The following is a 20,823-nucleotide window of genomic DNA, read 5'->3' on the forward strand; positions in this document are numbered from 1 at the left end:
CAGAGGGAGGGAGGGAGGGAGGGACAGAGGGAGGGAGGGAGGGAGGACAGCGAGCGACAAGGTCTCATTATGTTGCTGGTCTTGAACTCCTGGCCTCAAGCAATCCTCCTGCCTCAGTCTGCCAAAATGTTGGAACTGCAGGCATGAGCCACCATACCCGGCCAACCACTGGTTTACGTAAATACACTTCACATGACGTATCTGTAGCCTTTTCTTATCTAGCAATTTCCAGAGACCCTCCCCATGGGCCATGGAAGCTTGAAGGAACGAGGCCAGTCTTGGAGTGTCCTGGGGCACTGAGGGTACAGCCCAGGTCCTCGCTCAGGTGGGTCCATTTCTGAGGCTGTTTAAGGTACCCACCTGTGGCTCAGCCCATCTTCAGGGGGAAAAACCACACTCGAGAATCCCAGAAACCCAAAAGAAAGCACAAGCTCAGCAGACACCTGCCGGAGTGGGCCCCAGAGTGGCAGCTCCACAGAAAGCTGACCCTGCATTATTGGCTCCCCGCAGCCCTCTCCTGGGTCCCAGGAGGAAGAGGTTTCTGACTAAGCTCAGAGGTCTGCACACATGGCAGGTTGAGTTTCAGAGGGGTTATTAATATGCCTGTGGTCACCTCCAGAGTCCACCTGAGCAGGGCTGCGGAACGAGCCCCGGGAGGGCGGCCAGGAGGACAGGTGCACAGGGTGGGGGCGCTGGGACCCCGTCAGATACAGAGGGAACCAGGGGAACAAGAGCGGCCCTGAAGTTTGTGCTCCCCACGGCCCCTGTATGCCAGGGTCCCCTGAGAACTCAGGGTGAGGCGCTCGCTCTGGCCCTTCCCCTGTCCCCAGGCTCCGGCAGGCTGGCCTGCTTCCTGCCCGGCCTCACCCACTCTCCCCACCCCTCTCCACTGACTTGGGCAGCAAGCTGGCCTCGCTCTAGTTTGCTGGGTACTCGCTCTGTGCCCAGGGGTACTGAGTTCACTGCTTTGCTCACATTATTTCCTGTGATTAAAGAGGGAAGAAATTCTCACTAGCCCCATTTTACAGACAAGACAACTGAGGCCAGAGACGTGCTGTGGCTTGCTCCCCATCACCAAGCTACAAGTGGTGGGAGCTGGGCTTTGAATGCAGATCCACTCATGCTCCTGGCTTTGAGCTGCCCCTTCCTCAGGGGAGGGCGGCACCTATAAAATCTCAATGACCCACAGGAGGGTTCTTGGGAAGAGTGACCAGGACGGGGTGAGCCCCGTCCTCACAAGCTGGCCCTTTCATTCCTCATTCCCCACTTTGAAGCTGACTTCAACAACAGTATCACGGAGACCGAAGCGGCGTGAACTCCAGGTCCCAGGTCGAAGCTTCCTTATGGGGAAGCGAGAGGAAGCCAAGGCTACATTTCCTTTCCAGGGAGGCAGAGTCGAGACCAGACCAACCCCTAGGCCAGATCAAAAAGACCACTTCGCCTCCAATCGCTGACCAGGCCAATTTCAAGTGAGAACAGGGTTCCCGCGGCCATCCTGCTGGGCCGCAGGAGAGACGCTTCTCCTCTTGCTTCCCTCAAGAGGGTCCTGAGAAGATCGGGGGACAGTGGCCCCACACAGCCCCTCCACCACGGCCGCCTCTGGGAAGGAGCCCAGGAAACCTACCATCTCTCCTCCGGCAAGCTGCCACCCCCCTCACGTCAGCCTTCGACAAGGAGCTCCAAGGAGCTCCGGGTTACCAGGGAGATAGGAAAGGAGTGACTGAGAAGGGGGCAGAGCCGAAACACCTGGTGGGAAGGAAGAGGAAGGTCCTAAAACCAGCCGTCCGCTGCTCCCACAGACTCAGGCCCAGAGCAGCTGGCTTGGGAGCCACACGTGCCCGCACCACTGCCTGCCACAGGCAGGCGGGGCACCCCTTGGCACGACTTGCCTCTTGGGGCAGGGTCCATGGGCTTCTGGACACCTTCCTGCCTAGGCCGGCTTCATCCTCCTACGACCAACAGTCATGCTGATGACATGCACCTGTCCCAGGACCTCCCTCATCCCCCAGCCAGCTGTGGGAGCTGCAAGGAGGATGGTGCGGGTTCCTTCCACCGAAAGGTGGGGTGTGTGTGACCTTCACAAAGCAGCTTGCCACACCCCCTCTCCCGCTGGCACTGCCGACCTGCCTTCCACAGTTAAGGAAGGACCCAGACCTCGGCTCAGGTGTCTTTCATGGCTGAAAACAAACCTCTCGGCTCCTTCCTGCTCCCGCAGCCCCTCCGTGTCCTCCGCCTGCTGCTCCGAGAGCTGGCAGCATGTGCACTGGAGCACACAATACCCTGCCGCCCAGCCTCCGCTCCTCTCTCCAGAAACAAAGAAACTCCCAACTTCTCCCTCCGGCTCACGATGGCACCCTGTTGGCTGGCAACACCACCATCCGGACCATCACCACCCATGTCCACGCTGTGCCTGGCCCCCACGGACCCTCTCCCTGGCCTCAGGGCTACTCCGTCTGCAGGCACAGCTCCTCGCCGTCTGTCCCTAACAGCCCCTCCAGGAAGTTCTCTCACACTAGCCCACCAATTCCCCACCGATCCTCGGGGACAGCTGGACCCCTCCAGCCTGGTCCTTCCATTTGCAGATGGCCCTGCCCTGAGCCGCCCCCAGGTTTCAACTCCAGGTTGGACGCCGGCCGAAACGAAGGGGGAATTCAGGTCCAGCCACTTGCCCACCCTCCTTCCCTGCGGCCCTCAAACCTCGCCGGACACATTTCAGCCCACTCCAGCCCCCAGAGGTGGGAGGGTCCGCCACCTCCCACAGCGGGCACCTGGGTTACCATAGGTGCAGTTACAGCAGAAGCGAATAATGAGGAGAATCTCCATGGCAGCCTCTGTCCCCGCAGTGGGAGCGTGCAGCCATCGCTCCAGGCTCCCCGGCGCCCACCAGCAGCCTGGCCACTCAGTCCCCTTGCTGATGCTGCCGCACAGACTCCAGCATCGAGCAGCCGCTTCGGAGTGCTCTTCCAGCAAGAGGGAGGGGAGGGAGGCGCGTGGCGAGGAGAGGAGGGAAGGGGAAGGGGAGGAGGGGTGGGGAGGGAGGGACCCAGCGGCCTGCTGGCATCCTAAAGAGGAGCACGTTTGTAGCTGGCTGGCTGCCTGGGCACGAGGCTGGAGTCCTCGCGTGCGCGCACACACTCACACGCGCTCACACTCACACGCGCACACGGGGGAAGGGCGCTGCGTTCACGCAGCCCGTCGCCCACACAGCCAGACAAAGGCAGGTGCCGGTAATCCAGCCCGCTCCCCGAGGTACCTTCCATGGTGACGGACGTGTGGCTGTCCTTGGAGTCCTTGGGACCTTTCACTTTGAGTTCCTGCCAGAGGGAGGAGAGGAGTCACGGCCTGCTCCGTCCCTCACCGCCCCAGCCCCCACCGTGAGCCTGGCAGGAAGAGGGGCTGTAAGACTCAGGGTGCAAGGATGAGAACAGAGGCCGGGCGCGGCGGCTCACGCCTGTCATCCCAGCACTTTGGGAGGCTGAGGCAGGTGGATCACCTGAGGTCCGGAGTTCAGGACCAGCCTGGTCAACATGGTGAAACCCCGTCTCTACTAATAATACAAAAGTTAGCCAGGTGTGGTGGCACAAGCCTATAGTCCCAGCTACTCGGGAGAGTGAGGCAGGAGAATCGCTTGAACCCGGGAGGCAGAGGTTGCCGTGAGCCGAGATCGCGCCATTGCACTCCAGCCTGGGTGATAGAGTGAGATTCTGTCTCAAAAAAAAAAAAAAAAAAAAAGAGGACAGAGACAAAGGAGCCCCACGGCCTTTGGCTGCCTCTGCAACCGCAATCCCCCGCACCGCACCTGTGAACTCCTGGAGCCTCGTGGAGTCCAGTGGCTGGGGTGTGGGCAAGAAGGAAGGGACCCCAGGTCCCAGAGATGAGGGGCTGGCAGGGGCCCCGTGATCACAGGAAACCCATCTCAGGAACCCCAACTCAGGAACCCTACACATCAGCCAAGTGCAGACAGGGTTTGAGCTGACCAGCGCCAGGTACCCTAGCAGATCTTTCGGGCATCAACAACCCGTGAGGTAGGAAGGAGGGGTCCCACACGCCTGCGCAGTGGAAGCAGGGAAGTGGTGAATCTGCGGCAGAGACGCTGAGCTCCCCAGGACAGTGAGCTGCATCCTATCCCCGTCAGAGAGCACTCAGCCCCCAGCACCCCTGACACTCCCCACCCACCACTGCCTGTGCTGGGGGTCCGAGAGGAAGCTTCGAGGGAGGAAGAGCCGAAGCCCTCCTGGACCCCAAGCCAGGCAACAGGTAGTGAGTACTGGAAACAGACCCCAGGAATGACTTGTCTGCTCCAAGCCTCTTCAAACTCCTTTGGAGAGGTTCCAGCCCCAGCTTTTGCTAGCAGGATAGTGCAGCCTGCAACCGGAGCTGTAATGCCATCCTCACTTGGCAGACTGAGCACACGGAGCCTCAAAGAGGGGCGTTGGGGGGAAGGCAGGGGGCAAGGTGAGGCCAAGGTCAGGGGTTCAGGTGATGTCACCTGCTCGGCCTGCAGGGAAGGAAGGGCCCAGACAGCAACTTCCTACTTTCTGTCTCAAGCTGTTTCCAGACAGAGAAAACTCCCGGAGACTGAGCTTGGGTGCGTGTATATTTTGGGGGGCGGGGGGTGGGGTTACTCAGCGTCCCTAGGCTGTGTCTCTGGCTGGTGCCTGGATTCCCAGATTTCGGGAATTTTTCCTCACACCCCCCTCCAGTGAAGCCCAGGGGTGTGAAATCACTCCTGCTGCAGAGAGGAGCCCAATTGCAGTAATTAAGTGGCAGCGCCAGCAGGAAGCAAGGACGTCATCGAGTGAGTCAGGATGAGAAGCCACCTGGCAGAAAGCCAGGAGCTTGGCTCTGCCCTCTGGGGTGGGCAGGCTTTGAGAGGGGCTTACGGTTGGGTGTGGGGGTTTCTGCCTATGCACAGGGAACAGGCAATCAGCCTAGGCCAAGAGAAGACCCCACACCCTCTGCACCGTATCTGACCCTGGATTCTTGCGCAGCCTGGGCAGGGCTGCTCTGAACACAGACCAGAGGAGTCCAGGTAGTTCCTGGGTGGGGCTGGTAACCGCGAATGAAGCACCCTTTCTCCAGCCCCTTTTATTTGTATTTTTAATAGAGACGGGGTTTCACCATGTTGCCCAGGCCGGTCTCAAACTCCTGGACTCAAGCCAATCTCCCGCCTTGGCCTCCCAGAGTGCTGGGATTACAGGCGTGAGCCACACACCCGGCCTCTCCAGCCTCTTGACTCCATGGAGAGGGACTTCCCCAGCCTGCACTTTGTCCTCCCAGGCAGAGGGTGACTCATCTGCTTCATGGGTCTGGGAGAAGAAACTGCAGTCAGCCATCCTCTCTGCACACTGGGTGAGAGGCGTGGGCTCTGTCCTCATTGTTGGGGGGGCGGCCTGTGGTTTCCTACTCCTGCAAGGGACTCAATACTTTTTTTCAGACAGGGTCTCACGCTGTTGCCAGACTGGAGTGCAGTGGTGCGATCTCAGCTCACTGCAACCTCCACCTCTCAGGTTCAAGCGATTCTCCTGTCTCAGCCTCCCAAGTAGCTGGGATTACAGGTGTACGCCACCACGCCCGGCTCATTTTTGTATTTTTAGTAGAGATGGGATTTTGCCACGTTGGCCAGGCTGGTCTCAAACTCCTGACCTCCGGTAATCCACCCGCCTCAGCCTCCCAAAGTGCTGAGATTACAGGTGTGAGCCACCGCGCCCGGCCTCAACAGGTAATTTCATTCCAGAGGTGGAGTGCCAGCAAGCTCACTGTGGCTACAGATGCAAATCCACCTTTTCCAAGCTGCATTTTAACAGTAATGAAGCTGACATGTTCATCTCCATCTGTCAGCTCCTCTGCTGCCTCTTGGTAGATTCTAAACGTGAGCATCGCCCGTCACCCCTGAAGTTTCAGAAAAACGATCCTGCATTTCCCCAACTCTTCTAGCGTTAGCGTTGAGATGGGGAAACAAAGGGCCAAGAGGGGCCTTTAAGGCAGGACTCCCAAAACTGCAGAAGCCTCTCCCCCTTTCTAGGATGGAGGTTCTCTTGCCCTGAACTGGGGGCTGTTCCTGCAAGGCCAGTGCTTTAGGGGTGTCACTGAGGTCTTTCTGGACAAAGTGATGAACTGGGCTCTGTCCTGAAGGATCCTAAGCAACCGCCCCCTCCAGGCCACCTCTTGGGTAGAAATGTTGATGGCAAATGTGACCGCACCTCTGCCCTGCAGAGGAGTGCAGGAGGAAGGCTGGGCCGCAGGGGCAGAAGCACGCGTGTTCCCGGCCAGGAACGCTGGGCCGCAGGGGCAGAAGCACGCGTGTTCCCGGCCAGGAAGGCTGGGCCGAAGGGGCAGGAGCACGTGTGTTCTGGGCCGGAAAGGCTGGGCCGCAGGAGCACGTTTGTTCCCGGCCAGGGAGTGCGGGAGGAAGACTGGGCCACAGGGGCAGAAGCACGCGTGTTCCTGGCCAGGGAGTGCGGGAGGAAGGTTGAAGCATGCGTGTTCTGGGCCAGGAAGTCTGGGCTGCAGGGGCAGGAGCATGTGTGTTCTGGGCCAGAAAGGCTGGGCCACAGGAGCACATGTGTTTCCAGACAGGGAGTGCGGGAGGAAGACTGGGCCACAGGAGCAGAAGCACACGTGTTCCCGGCCAGGAACGCTGGGCCGAAGGGGCAGGAGCACGTGTGTTCTGGGCCAGAAAGGCTGGGCCCCAGGAGCACATGTGTTTCCAGACAGGGAGTGCAGGAGGAAGACTGGGCCACAGGGGCAGAAGCACGCGTGTTCCTGGCCAGGGAGTGCGGGAGGAAGGTTGAAGCATGCGTGTTCTGGGCCAGGAAGTCTGGGCTGCAGGGGCAGGAGCATGTGTGTTCTGGGCCAGAAACGCTGGGCCACAGGAGCACATGTGTTTCCAGACAGGGAGTGCGGGAGGAAGACTGGACCACAGGAGCAGAAGCACGTGTGTTCCCGGCCAGGAAGGCTGGGCTGAAGGGGCAGGAGCATGTGTGTTCNCTGGGCCAGAAAGGCTGGGCCACAGGAGCACATGTGTTTCCAGACAGGGAGTGCGGGAGGAAGACTGGACCACAGGAGCAGAAGCACGTGTGTTCCCGGCCAGGAAGGCTGGGCTGAAGGGGCAGGAGCATGTGTGTTCTGGGCCGGAAAGGCTGGGCCACAGGAGCACATGTGTTTCCAGACAGGGAGTGGGGGAGGAAGACTGGGACACAGGAGCAGAAGCACACGTGTTCCCGGCCAGGAACGGTGGACCAAAGGGGCAGGAGCACGTGTGTTCTGGGCCAGAAAGGCTGGGCCCCAGGAGCAGCAGCACACGTGTTCCCGGCCAGGAACGCTGGGCCACAGGAGCAGAAGCACACGTGTTCCCGGCCAGGGATTCCAAGGCTCCTTCTCCACATAAGCGGCTCTTGCCCTCTCTGTGTTTACAGGATTGCAGTCTGAGAGTTGGCAAGAACCTTAAAAGACGACCTATAGTCCAAATTTCCTTAACTATTCCCTATGCTAAAAATCACCCAGAAGCTTGTTCAAATATAGAATCTTGGGCCCCACCCAAAGCCTTCTGAATCAGAAACTCCAGGGAAGGTGCCTGAAAAATCAGTGCCCCACTGATTCTTATCAAGCAAGGTTAGGATTAGCTGGCCACGCTGGGCTCAATGGCTCACGCCTGTAATGTCAGCACTTCGGGAGGCTGAGACGGGCAGATCACCCGAGTCTGAGACCAACGTGGCCAACACGGCAAAACCTCATCTCTACTAAAAATGTAAAAATTAGCCGGGCGTGGTGGTGGGCGCCTGTAATCCCAGCTACTTGGGAGGCTGAGGCAGGAGAATCACTTGAACCTAGGGGGTGGAGGTTGCAGTGAGCTGAGATTGCGCCACTGCACTCCAGCCTGGGTGACAGAGCAAGACTCTTAGGGGGAAAAAAAAAGGGGGGATTATCTGGCCAAGTCTAAACCCCTCATTCTACAGCACAGGAAATAAAAGCCAAGAGGGGGGACGTGACTTGCTTAAGGTCACCACAGTGTGGTGTGGGAGAACACTGCCTTTTTTTTTTTTTTTTTTTTTTTTGCCTCCCCTGTTCCTCTCTCTAACCAGAAAGAGAATAATAAAAAAATAAATAAAATAGATCATTTTCTATTAAGAGAGAAAATGTCAGGTGCAGGAAAGCAAATATTAGGCTAAGTGTTACCCATCACAGTAACCACTTCACCGACGGGCAAGCGAGGGAGGGAGATCCAAGGGCTGCAGGGCTCTGAGCAGCCTCCAAAGCCCCGTGTCCGTCAGGGAGGCTGTGCAGGGAGCTGCCTACCTCTGAGATCTTCTGGAACTGGTTGTTGGACTGGCTGCACTTCTCGGCTGTCTCCAGAGCGACTTTATAGTTATCCACAAATGCTTTGTACACGCCGAGCTGGCTGGCCTGCAGGGAGGAGTCAGGGAACAGAGGGAGAGGAGAGTGGGAGGGGAGAGGATTAATGAATGGATGAAAGCTTCACAGAGTACCTGGAGCTCCCATGCACTGAAAACCTCTCACTCAGCTCCAGAGGGCTCGCTGGGAACTCCGGGAAACGCGGGGATGAACATATTACAGTGCCCCATTTGAACTGGACAGTTTCCATGGAAACCAGCTCAGCCAATAAGGTTCACGAGGGGCTCTGGGGTTGGGGAGACCAGGCTAGGGCCTTTGTCGGCCTGCTAGAAATTCAACTCCTCACAGCATCCAGCTTTCCTCAGCACCATCAAGGTCTCCCAGGGTTTGAAATCCCTTAATGTCTCACACTTCCTTCACATCCGGGAATTAGCCGGAGCAGGGAGACAGGGGTGTGCGTGTGCTGGGTGGAGCTGGCACATGTGGCCTGCTCAGGCCTCCCTCCCCGTGTGGAGCATGGCGCACGGCATTTAAAGGTGCCATCTTGGCCGGGTGCAGTGGCTCACGCCTGTAATCCCAGCACTTTGGAGGCCTGAGGTCAGGGGTTCCAGACCAGCCTGGCCAACATGGTGAAACCCCGTCTCTACTAAAAATACAAAAACTAGCCAGGCGTGGTGGTGCATGCCTGTAATCCCAGCTACTCAGGAGGCTGCGGGAGGAGAATCACTTGAACCTGGGAGGCCTTTCACTTTTTTTTTTTTTTTTTGCCTCTCCTGTTGCTCTCTCTAACCAGAAAGAGAATAATAAAAAAATAAATAAAATAGATCATCTTCGGCCGGGCGCGGTGGCTCAAGCCTGTAATCCCAGCACTTTGGGAGGCCAAGACGGGCGGATCACGAGGTCAGGAGATCGAGACCATCCTGGCTAACACGGTGAAACCCCGTCTCTACTAAAAAATACAAAAAAAACTAGCCGGGCGAGGTGGCGGGCGCCTGTAGTCCCAGCTACTCGGGAGGCTGAGGCAGGAGAATGGCGTGAACCCGGGAGGCGGAGCTTGCAGTGAGCTGAGATCCGGCCACTGCACTCCAGCCCCGGCGACAGAGTGAGACTCCGTCTCAAAAAAAAAAAAAGATCATCTTCTATTAAGAGGGAAAATGTCAGGTGCAGGAAAGCAAATATCAGGCTAAGTGTTACCCATCACAGTAACCAGTTCACCGACGGGCAAGCGAGGGAGGGGAGATCGCGTCACTGCACGGAAGCCTGGGTGACAGAGTAAGACTCTGTCTCAAAAACAAAACAAAACAACAAATGAAGGTGCTGTCTTTCGATTTCCCTTGGCCTCAAGGTCCCGTCCTCGCCTCTTCCACCTCCTCTACCTCCAAGGAGCCAAAGCCCCAGCCTCAGTACACGTTTGCCTGTCACTCGGAATCTAACACAAAGCTTTTCCCGAGTCACAACCACATACAGCCTGGCCTCCTCTGAGAGGCAGGGCAGGTCCCATCGCCCCTTTCTGCAAAAGGGGAAACCGAGGCTCCGCAAGTCAATTCCCCAAATATTTAAGGAAAGCCTTCACTGCGCTGTGTATACACACTTCCTCTTAAGGGACCAAAAGGGTAGAAATTCAAATTAAAACCTTCATGAGATATTTTATGCTTATCAGAAGGGTCAAAATTTAAAAGTCTAATTGACAGCAAGGGCTGGCAAGCATATGTGGAAATTTAAACTTTCTGTTTTTTTTTTTTTTGACACGGAGTTTTGCTCTTGTTGGCCAGGCTGGAGTTCAGTGACGCGATCTCGGCTTGCCATAACCTCCACCTCCTGGGTTCAAGCGATTCTCTTGCCTTAGCCTCCTGAGTAGCTGGGATTACAGGTATGCACCACCATACCTGGCTAGTTTTGTATTTTTAGTAGAGACAGGGTTTCTCCATGTTGGTCAGGCTGCTCTCGAACTCCTGACCTCAGGTGATCCGCCCGCCTCAGCCTCCCAAAGTGCTGGGATTACAGACATGAGTCACCATGCCCGGCCAATTTAAACTCTTACAGACTACTCGGGGGAGTGTAAATTAGTACAATTATTTGGAGAGCAATTTGTTAATAACTAATAAAGCTGAAAATAGGCATGGCCTATTTTCAGTTGAACTAATAAAGCTGAGGATAGGCACAGCCATCTACTGCTTAGCAAATCCACTTCTACATACAAACCGCAGAGCTGTATCATTCAGTACAGCAGCCACCAGCCACGTGAGGCTGCCAAGCTACCTGAGACAGGGTCGGTTCAAACTGAGATGTGCAGGACGTGTAAAACACACAGCGGGTTCCAAAGGCTTAGTATGTGAAAGAGAATGTAAACTACCTCGTTAATTTTTAAATACTGATTACACATGTTGAAATAATATTTGGATCTGTGGGAATAAATAAAAGATATTCTCAAAATTAATTTGCCTATTTTTACTTATAAAAATGTGGGTATTAGGGGCCAGGTGCGGTGGTTCACACCTGTAATCCCAGCACTTTGGGAGGCTGAGGCGGACAGATCACCTGAAGTTGGGAGTTCAAGACCAGCCTGGCCAAAATGGCGAAACCCATCTCTACTTAAGATACAAAATTAGCCGGGCGTGGTGGGGGGTGGGGGGGCGTCTATAGTCCCAGCTACTCCAGAGGTCAAGGCAGGAAAATCACTTGAACACAGAAGGTGGAGGCTGCAATGAGCCCAGATTGCATCGCTGCACTCCAGCCTGGGGGAAAAGAGCAAGACTCCATCTCAAAAAAACAAAAAAAAGGTGGGTATTAGAAAATGTGAAATGACGTATGTGGCTCATAAGCTATTTCCATTAGACAGCAGCGCTCTGGAACAAATGGCCTGTGTGTGCCCCAGGGGACTCAGGGGTGTTCACCTCACTCTTCCTCCTCGTAGAGGAGGGACTGGAAACAAATGCTCACAAACGGGGGAAGCCGCACGCACAGCCATGAACGTGGATGCACCAGATTTACAGATAGCATTGCTGACAAGCTCCAAAGTGGACACGGATTGAACTGTGACATAATACACGTGTATACTGATAACACTTTTTTTCCTGAGATGGAGCCTCGCTGTCACCAGGCTGGAGTGCAGTGGCGCGATCTCGGCTCACTGCAACCTCCGCCTCCTGGGGTTCAAGCAATTCTCCTGCCTCAGCCTCCCGAGTAACTGGTACTACAGGCGCCCACCACCACACCCGGCTAATTTTTGTATTTTTAGTAGAGGTGGGGTTTCGTCATATTGGTCAGGCTGGTCTTGAACTCCTGAACCTCAGGCTGGTCTTGAACCTCAGGTGATCCGCCCGCCTCAAGCTCCCAAAGTGCTGGGATTATGGCGTGAGCCACCACGCCACGCCTGGCCTTACACACATTTTTAAAGTACATGCAGCTGGGAGCTGTGGTACACACACCTATAGCCCTGGCTACTTGGGAGACTGAGGTGGGAGGATCACTTGAGCCCAGGAGTTCAAGTCCAGCCTGGAGAACATAGCAAGACCTTTTTTTTGTTTGTTTTTAAAGTACAGGCCCACCCAAAATATAGATATGTAGTAAGCACACAAACTGCAGTCTGGAAGGCTATCCACCAAATTCATGCCAGTAGCCGCTTCAAGAGGGAGAAGGAAGGGAGGGGAGATTCCACCTTAATGTGTGACGCTGTATTTTCTTCATCAGGAAGTTTGGCTGTGTTATTCTCCGGAGTTTCTGGTTTAAATGGTTTTCAATACAGCAGCAAGGGGGATACAGCTGCTGCCTGGCTTCCTCAGAAGCCTCTGCTTCCCACCAAGGTGCTGGGGGAAGTGGGCTGCTATGGACCCCAACCCCGGACCACCCTGCTTTTTTTTTTTTTTTTTTTTTTTTTTTTTGAGACGGAGTCTTGCTCTGTCACCCAGGCTGGAGTGCAGTGGCCGGATCTCAGCTCACTGCAAGCTCCGCCTCCCGGGTTCCCGCCATTCTCCTGCCTCAGCCTCCCGAGTAGCTGGGACTACAGGCGCCACCACCTCGCCCAGCTAGTTTTTTCTATTTTTTAGTAGAGACGGGGTTTCACCGTGTTAGCCAGGATGGTCTCGATCTCCTGACCTCATGATCCGCCCGTCTCGGCCTCCCAAAGTGCTGGGATTACAGGCTTGAGCCACCGCGCCCGGCCGACCCTGCTTTCTTCTGCAGGATCCTCATGTTCCCCGAGGACCCAGAGAGGCTGACGTGGGGTGGGGCGGAGGTGGGGCAGGCTGGCCACAGCATTGGCTGAGCCTGGAACCTCCCAGGACAGAGGCAGAACCCTTTGAGGAAGCTGGTGGGGCAGGGGAGTGGGGAGCATCTGGAAAAGCCAGAGAGGGGAGAGAGAGTGGGGATGCTTGGGGTGACGCCAAGGCCAGAGGCATTCAGGTCTCAGCTGCAGAAGTGACAGACTTTCAAAAGTGGGGGGACGGGGCTGGACTTTAAAAGGGGGCGGGCCTGGAAGGGAGGGCGTTTATTTCTCTTTCCAGGGAGTACTGAGGCCTGGCCCATCAGTGCCCACGCTACAGGAGATGTGCTAGACAGTGGCTTCCTAAGCCAAAATAAAATCACCAAGATTCTTCCAGGAAAGAGCTCCTCTTGTCCCCTTTCCCACGAGAAGAAGCAAGCCTGGAGGCCCAGGTTGGCACACCACCCTCCCAGAAGCCAGCTGCGCAGTGGCCTGAGTCCAGGGTTACGGTCATCTCCGGGACTGCCATCGCCACAGTCACCCCAGGCTGTAGGGCCCAAGGCCTGGTTTGGCAGGTACATTAACTGGGAAGTGCAGGTTGCTTGGAAACAGCAGCCTGGCACTGGAGTGATCTCATAAAACAAACAGCAGAGATGCTAATTCCCTTCTCTCGGTAACGAATAATCAAATACCCAGAGACTTTGGCTGAAAATAAACCACCTCCAGATGCCAGGCCTGACCTGGCTCCCCCCGGGGCCTCCCAGGCCTGCAGCCCCAGGGGCCTCAGGCATCAGTTCCCAATGCTGGGGAGGGAAGGTGGTGGGTAGTAGATTCATGGCCAGGCCTGTGGAGCTGAGACCAGAAGAGGAGACAGCCAGGTCCACGTGACAAAGATAAACTGTGGCAGCGTTTCCAGCAACCCACTCTTCTACTCCTGAGGGATGAGGAGAGGATGCCCCCAAAGCCACTCAGCTCAGGTGAGCAGGCAGTGATGACAGGTGTTCACCATCCCTGAATGGGAGGAAGCAGGTGGATCTGCTAGAACCAGAGCGTGACATTCCCTTGAAAGGATACCTTCTGGGGTGCCTCTTCCCGATATTATTATAATAATAAATAATAATAATAATAATAATAATAATGGCACTGATGATAATGACTAGTTATTAAGTACTTATTAATTTATGATGCTCCAGGCCCTGTTCCAAGCACTTTTCCTTTTACTTTATTTTATTCTATTTCTTTTTTTGGGACAGAGTCTTGCTCTTCTTGCCCAGGCTGGAGTGGAGTAGGATGCTCTCGGCTCACTGTAGCCTCTGCCTCCCGAGTTCAAGCAATTCTCCCACCTCAGCCTCCCGAGTAGCTGGGATCACAGGTGTGTATTATCACGCCTGGCTAATTTTTGTATTTTTAGTAGAGACGGGGTTTCACCGTGTTGGCCAGGCTGGTCTTGAACTCCTGACCTCAGGTGATCTGTCCACCTTGGCCACCCAAAGTGCTGGGATTATAGGCGTGAGCCCCCGCGCCCAGCCTATTCTCTTTTTTTTTTTTTTTTTTTTTGAGATGCAGTCTCAGTCTGTTGCCCAGGCTGGAGCTCAGTGGCGCAATCTCAGCTCACTGCAACCTCCGCCTCCCGGATTCAAGCAATTCTCCCGCCTCAGCCACCTGAGTAGCTGGGACTACAGGCGCCCGCCACCAGGCCCGGCTAATTTTTTTGTATTTTGAGTAGAGACAGGGTTCCACCACGTAGGCCAGGCTGGTCTCGAACTCCTGACCTCATGATCCACCCGCCTCGGCCTCCCAAAATGCTGGGATTACAGGCATGAGCCACCGCGCCCAGTCAGGCCTATTCTATTTCTTTGTAGAGACAGGGTCTTGCTATGTTGCCCAGGCTGGTCTTGAACGCTAAGCCTCAAATGATCCTCCAGCCTCAGCCTCCCAAAGCGCTGGCATTACGGGTATCAGCCACCACGCTCAGCCCCATGCACTTTTCAGAAATTAACTCCTCAAAATCACCCAATGAGGGAAATGCTATCATTATCCTCATTTTTACAGATGAGGAAGCTGATGCAGAGTGGTTGGGTAAGTTGCCCAGGTGCACGTTTAATCTGGCAGAGCTGGGATTCAAGCCTACTTTGTGATCTCGCTCTAGAAGCTGTGCTTGAGAAACAGGGCTCTCAGGACAGAAACCTCAGGCCCTGTGACATCTCCCTCGATGCCCCTCCGAGCTCTCCCCAGGCCCAATGGTCAAGGTCACGGTGCATTCACTCATTCATGGAGTGACCACTGGGCTGGTTCTGGGGGTCTAAGAAGAAAATGCAGGCCGGGCGCAGTGGCTCACGCCTGTAATCCCAGCACTTTGGGAGGCCGAGACGGGTGGATCACCTGAAGTCAGGAGTTCGAGACCAGCCTGGCCAACGTGGCGAAACCCCGTCTCTACTAAAACTACAAAAATTAGCTGGGCGTGGTGACAGGTACCTGTCATCCCAAGGACTTGGGAGGCTGAGGCAGGAGAATGGCGTGAACCTGGGAGGCGGAGCTTGTAGTGAGCCGAGATTGCGCCACTGCACTCCAGCCTGGGCGACAGAGCGAGACTCCGTCTCAACGAAAGAAGAAAATCAGCCCATCCTCCTGGAGCTTGCTGTGGTTCGGGGGAGTCACGCAGTCACCAGTGCTCACTACGGGGACTGGCACAAGGCCTGTATCTGGGGGCTTGGAAAGCCTTCTCGTAGGAGGTCCCTTCTAAGCTGGGAGCTGACCAGGGGAAGCCAGAGGAGAGGGGGAAGGACATTTCAGGCAGGTGGGGCATCGAGTACGAAGAGTTAAGAAAGCGCCTGCCCTGGGAACTGAGAACAGAAAGTCCAGAGTCAGGAAGCACAGAGGTGCGGGGAGGAAGCTGCCAAGGCCAGGGCTGGACACAGGTCAGTGTGCAAAGGGTCTCTCGGGCCATTCCTGGGAGCCTGGCCTTCATCCGAGGGCCGTGGGGAGCCGTTGTAGGGGCTGTCAGGGTTTCAGTGACTCTCTCCCCTCTAAGGAGAGGTGGGGGTGGGAGGGGAGTGGGCCTGGAGGCAGGAGCCAGGAGCCACAAAAGAGGACACACAGCTGTCCAGGTGAGGGCCATGGGTGGCCAAGAAAAGGAAAAGGCAGCGGTGAGCAATGGCCAAAAAGTGAACTTCACAGGACAGGTGGGGGGAGGGGTGCAGCAAGAACGAGTCTGAAGCACTCACTGAGATAAAGGCAGGAAGCGGAGCAGATAACTTCAGAGACAGGGAGCTCAGCTGTGAACACACTCGGCTGGAAGCCCTAGGCGTGTCCAAGCAGGAGAATCTTCTCCAGTGTGAGAAAGGCAGAGCCCTGTCCATTCAGCCGAACAGGGCAGGGGAGGAGGAGAAGGTCCTCCGGCCACTCACACCCGGAGAACAGGGCAGGGGAGGAGGAGAAGGTCCTCCGGCCACTCACACCCGGAGAACAGGGGAGTGGGGAGGAGAGGGTCCTCCGGCCACTCACACCCGGAGGACAGGGCAGTGGGGAGGAGAAGGTCCTCCGGCCACTCACACCCAAAGAACAGGGCAGTGGGGTGGAGAAGGTCCTCTGGCCACTCACACCCAGAGAAGAACCGCGGCCTGGACTTCTAGTCTCCCTCTTGCCTGCTGGGCTGTCAGACATTACATAGGAGAGCTGGGGAGGGGGCTTCATGGGTCTGACCTGGGGGTCCTCCAGGGGACACAGCCAGAGATGGGGCACAGCTGGGGGAGAGGGTGTCACAGAAACACAGGGAAGCAGAGGACTCCGTGAGCATTTCCCAACACGAAATCCGCCTGTTAACCCACCGCTCCTGCCACTCCCAACCCTGCAATGCCAGGCAGGGCTGGGCTTTAGTGCTTCCTGCTCTTGGGACCTCAGGAGAAGATCACTGGCTGAGGGGTCCAACTGCTTCCTTTCACCGACACAGCACTGAGATGCAGTGAATCCCTGAGGTCCCAGGGGAGCAGTCCTCGCGCCCCCCAACCCAGCAGGTGCCCCTCTGTTCACTGAGAGACAGGAAACTAGAAGTCCAGCAAGGAGCCTCCATTCCAGGGCTGGTTCCACGGAGCACCCTCCGGGAGAGAGAGAGTACCCTCGGAGACAGAGACGGTGCTCCCACAGAAGCGCCCATCCACCCAGCCCGTCTCCACCAGCCCTAGAAGTATCTATCCACACAGCCCGTCTCCACCAGCCCCAGAAGTATCTATCCACACAGCCCTTCTCCACCAGCCCCAGAAGTATCTATCCACACAGCCCGTCTCCACCAGCCCTAGAAGTATCTATCCACACAGCCCATCTCCACCAGCCCCAGAAGTATCTATCCCCACCCAGCCCGTCTCCACCAGCCCCAGAAGTATCTATCCACACAGCCCTTCTCCACCAGCCCCAGAAGTATCTATCCACACAGCCCGTCTCCACCAGCCCTAGAAGCGCCCAGGGCTGCACCAGGGAGGCCTAGAGTCAAGGCACCAGCCCTGGGTGCCCCATAACACACAGGCCCAGGCTTTCCTTCAGAACTCGGAGACGACTCAGGCCTTCAAGGATTCCAAGACGGCTGTCCCGTCCTCTCCCTCAACACTCTCGGCTCCGCTGAGGCCCCGCGTGAGGACCCTCCATCACTGGGGGACTCACCAGCTTCTGGAAGAGGTGGCCCATGGTGACCTGGCTGTCCCACTGTTGCACCTTGGGGCACAGGTTGTCGTAGAACTCCTTGTGGATCTCGTAGATGTCCTGGATCTTGTAGAAGATGGTCTCGATCTGCTGGATGGTGAGCACGGGCTGGGAGGTGGTGGCGGTGGCCTTCAGGGGTTTCATGGGCTGGGAGAAAGAGAGGAAGAAAGAGCAGAGGTCGGGGTAAATAAACCAGAGTGTCGGCAGGCCCTGGGGCCAATTACTAGCCCTGCCCGCTGCCCAAGTCCTGCCCAGACAAGGCCGCCAAAGGCAGGGCACTGAAACGAGCTTTGTATCAAGGAGCCACTGCCACAGGCCCCAACAAGCCACACACTCAACGGCAGGAACCTGGCCCGGCAGCTCTGCCAGGCCCGAGGGGTGGTGCTGGGGCTCACTCGCCTACCACGCACCTGAGCTCAGCAGCGGCCTGTACTGGGTTAACAGGATCCACGTCTTTCTTCCACAATAGCCTGTGCCCCAAGTCATAAGTTTCTTGTCACACTTCAGTGGAAGGGAGGGTTGACTGGGAACTCAAGCCCATAGCTGTTTCCTTACAAGAAACAGAACGTGGTTCTGGGACTCAGAGGGTAGGGACCCGAAGTTACTCAAGACCAGTCTTGGCCTCAACGATATTCCAAGTTCCTGTCACTTGGCATAGGCAGAGGGATGGGGGTTCACGTGTCTCCCACTGCATCCCACCCCCAGGGCAGACACGCTAAGCGACTGTGGTGGTCCTCCCCATGGCGCACGGCAGGGGTCTCCAGTCTCAGACTGTTTCTCAACGCCTGCCTGTCTATACCAAGATGCTCCAGGCCCTGCCAGTGTAGACGGTGAGGTGGCAGACAACAGAGACCAACCCCCAGCACTGGCTGGGAGCTGACGCCATCACCTTCCAGCCCAGCGGCGGGACTGTGGGATAATGGGACATGCAGGCATTTCCTCAGTGTGGTCCTCTGCATTTTATAAATCACCTATAATGAATAAATATGAATAATCAGAAAAAAAAAGATGCTCAGTACTGCAAAGGCCATTGCAGGAGACAGGGCCTGAAAACCTGCTGCACAGGGAAGGCGTGGCAGGGAAGGGCAGGGCGGCCAGGAGGGGAGCAGCCATGTTGGATTCTGTTGATGTTCTTCATCTACCCGAAGGCCATGTGGAAAGAGGCTTAAGACTTGGCCAGGCGCAGTGGCTCACACCTGTCATCCCAGCACTTTGGGAGGTCAGGAGTTCGAGACAAGCGAGCCTGACCAACATGGTGAAACCCCGTCTCTACTAAAACTACAAAAATTAGCCAGGCGCAGTGAGATGCCCCTCTAGTCCCAGTTACTCGGGAGGCTGAGGCAGGATAATTGCTTGAACCTGGGAGGTGGAGGTTGCAGTAAGCCAAGATTGCGCCACTGTGCTCCAGCCTGGGCAACAGAGCTAAACTCTGTCTCCAAAAACAAAAAAAGAGGTGCAGTGGCTCACGCCTGTCATCCCAGTAATTTGGGAGCCAATGCGGGTGGATCACCTGAGGCCAGGAGTTCGAGACCAGCCTGACCAACATGGTGAAACCCCATCTCTACTAAAACTACAAAAATTAGCCGGGCGTGGTGGCAGCCACCTGTAATCCCAGCTACTTGGGAGGCTGAGGCAGGAGAATCAGTTAAACTCAGGAGGCAGAGGTTGCAGTGAGCCGAGATTGCGCCACTGCACTCCAGCCTGGGTAACAGAGCAAGACCCTGTCTCCAAAAACAAAAAAGAGGCTTAGATTTAGTCTGGGTTGCTCTGCAGACCCAGGAACAGTGGGGAAAAGTTATGGGGTGAGATTTGGGCTCACGAGAGCCGTCCCCCATAGGATTAAGTAGTGAGCTTTCCGACAAGTATCCTAGTAGACAATGGGTGACTCCACCGCTGAAAATGCTGCACTGAAGGGAACACCGAAGCCCTCACCAGCTCCCCCTGAGCCCTCACCAGCTCCAGCCAACCACGGCAAGCTCCGAGCCCAGCCTCACACCAGCCTCACATCGCCTCACTCTGACGACGTCTCCTCGACTCATTCACATCACCTCACTCTGATGGAGGCAGAACTCACATTCGCTGGAAGAATTCTCATCTACTCAAGACACCCAGGTGGTGCTCTGCCTTCTGGCTCCTTCATCCTCCGAGCTCTAAAAAGCCCAGATGCAACAGTCCACGCAGGACAGAGCAGGCCCCTCCTTCTGACCGTCGCCATGCTAGAATCAGTGGCCCCTCAGCGTCCGGTCCTTGCTAAGCAAACGCATGGGGTTCAACCTGGTGCAGGCCAGGCAGTGTGGGCTTGAGTCTCAGCTCTGCTGTGGGCACATCACTCAGGCTTCCTATCAACGGCAGCCTCGTTTGTGAAACTGGGATAATACAGACATGCGCTGCCTACTGACATTCCGGTCAGTGCATACATGACCATGGTCCCAGACTGCATTTTTGTTGTTTTGTTTTGTTTTGAGACAGAGTCTCACTCTGTCACCCAGGCTGAAGTGCAGTGGCGCAATCTCAGCTCGCTGCAACCTCTGCCTCCCAAGTTCGAGCAATTATCCCACCTCAGCCTCCCGAGTAGTAGCTGGGATCACAGGCGTGCGTTATCATGCCCGGCGATTTTTTTGTAGTTTTAGTAGAGACGAGGTTTCACCATATTGGTCAGCCTGGTCTCGAACTCCTGACCTCAAGTGATCCACCTGCCTCGGCCTCTTGAAGTGCTGGGATGACGGGTGTGAGCCACCGCCCTCGAGCTGAGACCTTTATAATCCAGTTGGGTGAAATGGACCAACACAGATGAAATGACTACGGACAATGTGATCGACTGCACACCAACCATGTGGTTCCAAGGTTGTACTGGAGCAGCCTGGAGGGCTGCATGGAGGAGGAAGACATACCAGGGCCTTAGAGAGCTCAGCAGGTGGAGAAGTAGGGGGGTAGGGAGGCATGCCAGACAGGGGAACAGAAGGCACTGGGGGGCAGGAGCAAGGGAAGAGTGTCCCCCCAAGTCCAGGTGGGTGAGCTGAAAGCTTTGGTGACTCCCCACCCTCCATGAGGAACATGGAGTTTCAGGATTGACATAGTCCTAAGAGTTTATCCTTTTCACCTTGACGCAGGACCCCACAGAGGAGCCCACGTCGCCACAAAGTCCCCATATCCATGAATTCTTGTCCCTGCCTTGGTGCAGTCTCCATTGAGGAGGGAACAGGGAAGCAGGAAGGCAGCAGTCCCAGGAAGGCCAAGGAGACAGGATTTCTCAGAAGCCGCCGAGGACGCACTCGTCTGCCACCCACGCACAATGGTTCTGCTTCCTTCTAAACTTCCCACCCTGTCTGCAAAAGGGGAAGAAATGGACGCTCACCCACAGCCAGTCACAAGGACGGGGCCTGTGTTTGGGGCATCAGATGGTTCTCATGACACGATGGGGACCTTGGCTCTTACTTCTGATTTCACTTGGTGGGAGGGCACACGGCTGGGGGTGCGTCCTCTGCTGGCCAGGACCCTTGAGGCCGTTATTTTTCTCTGGTGAAGTCCCACACACGGGCTCGGGACAGGAGGGTGGACTGAAAGGCACGGTGATC

General features: G+C 56.1%; 1 protein-coding gene across 9 annotated transcripts in view; it reads right to left on the reverse strand.

Annotated features, from left to right (window-relative positions):
* Window positions 1-20,823, reverse strand: part of ABR (ABR activator of RhoGEF and GTPase) — a 233,597-nt gene that overhangs the window by 68,613 nt on the left and 144,161 nt on the right. For all 9 annotated transcript variants that reach the window (XM_017864294.1, XM_017864376.1, XM_017864635.1 and 6 more), the window contains 3 exons: window positions 17,210-17,395; window positions 8,299-8,406; window positions 3,254-3,314 (listed from right to left, as the gene is read on the reverse strand). In XM_017864294.1, the coding sequence (XP_017719783.1) occupies window positions 3,254-3,314; window positions 8,299-8,406; window positions 17,210-17,395 (355 nt within the window). The remainder of the gene's footprint in view (window positions 1-3,253; window positions 3,315-8,298; window positions 8,407-17,209; window positions 17,396-20,823) is intronic.

The sequence above is a fragment of the Rhinopithecus bieti genome, unplaced genomic scaffold (assembly GCF_001698545.2).
Source record: "Rhinopithecus bieti isolate Rb0 unplaced genomic scaffold, ASM169854v2 scaffold_22, whole genome shotgun sequence".
In the NCBI taxonomy this organism is placed as follows: Eukaryota; Metazoa; Chordata; class Mammalia; order Primates; family Cercopithecidae; genus Rhinopithecus; species Rhinopithecus bieti.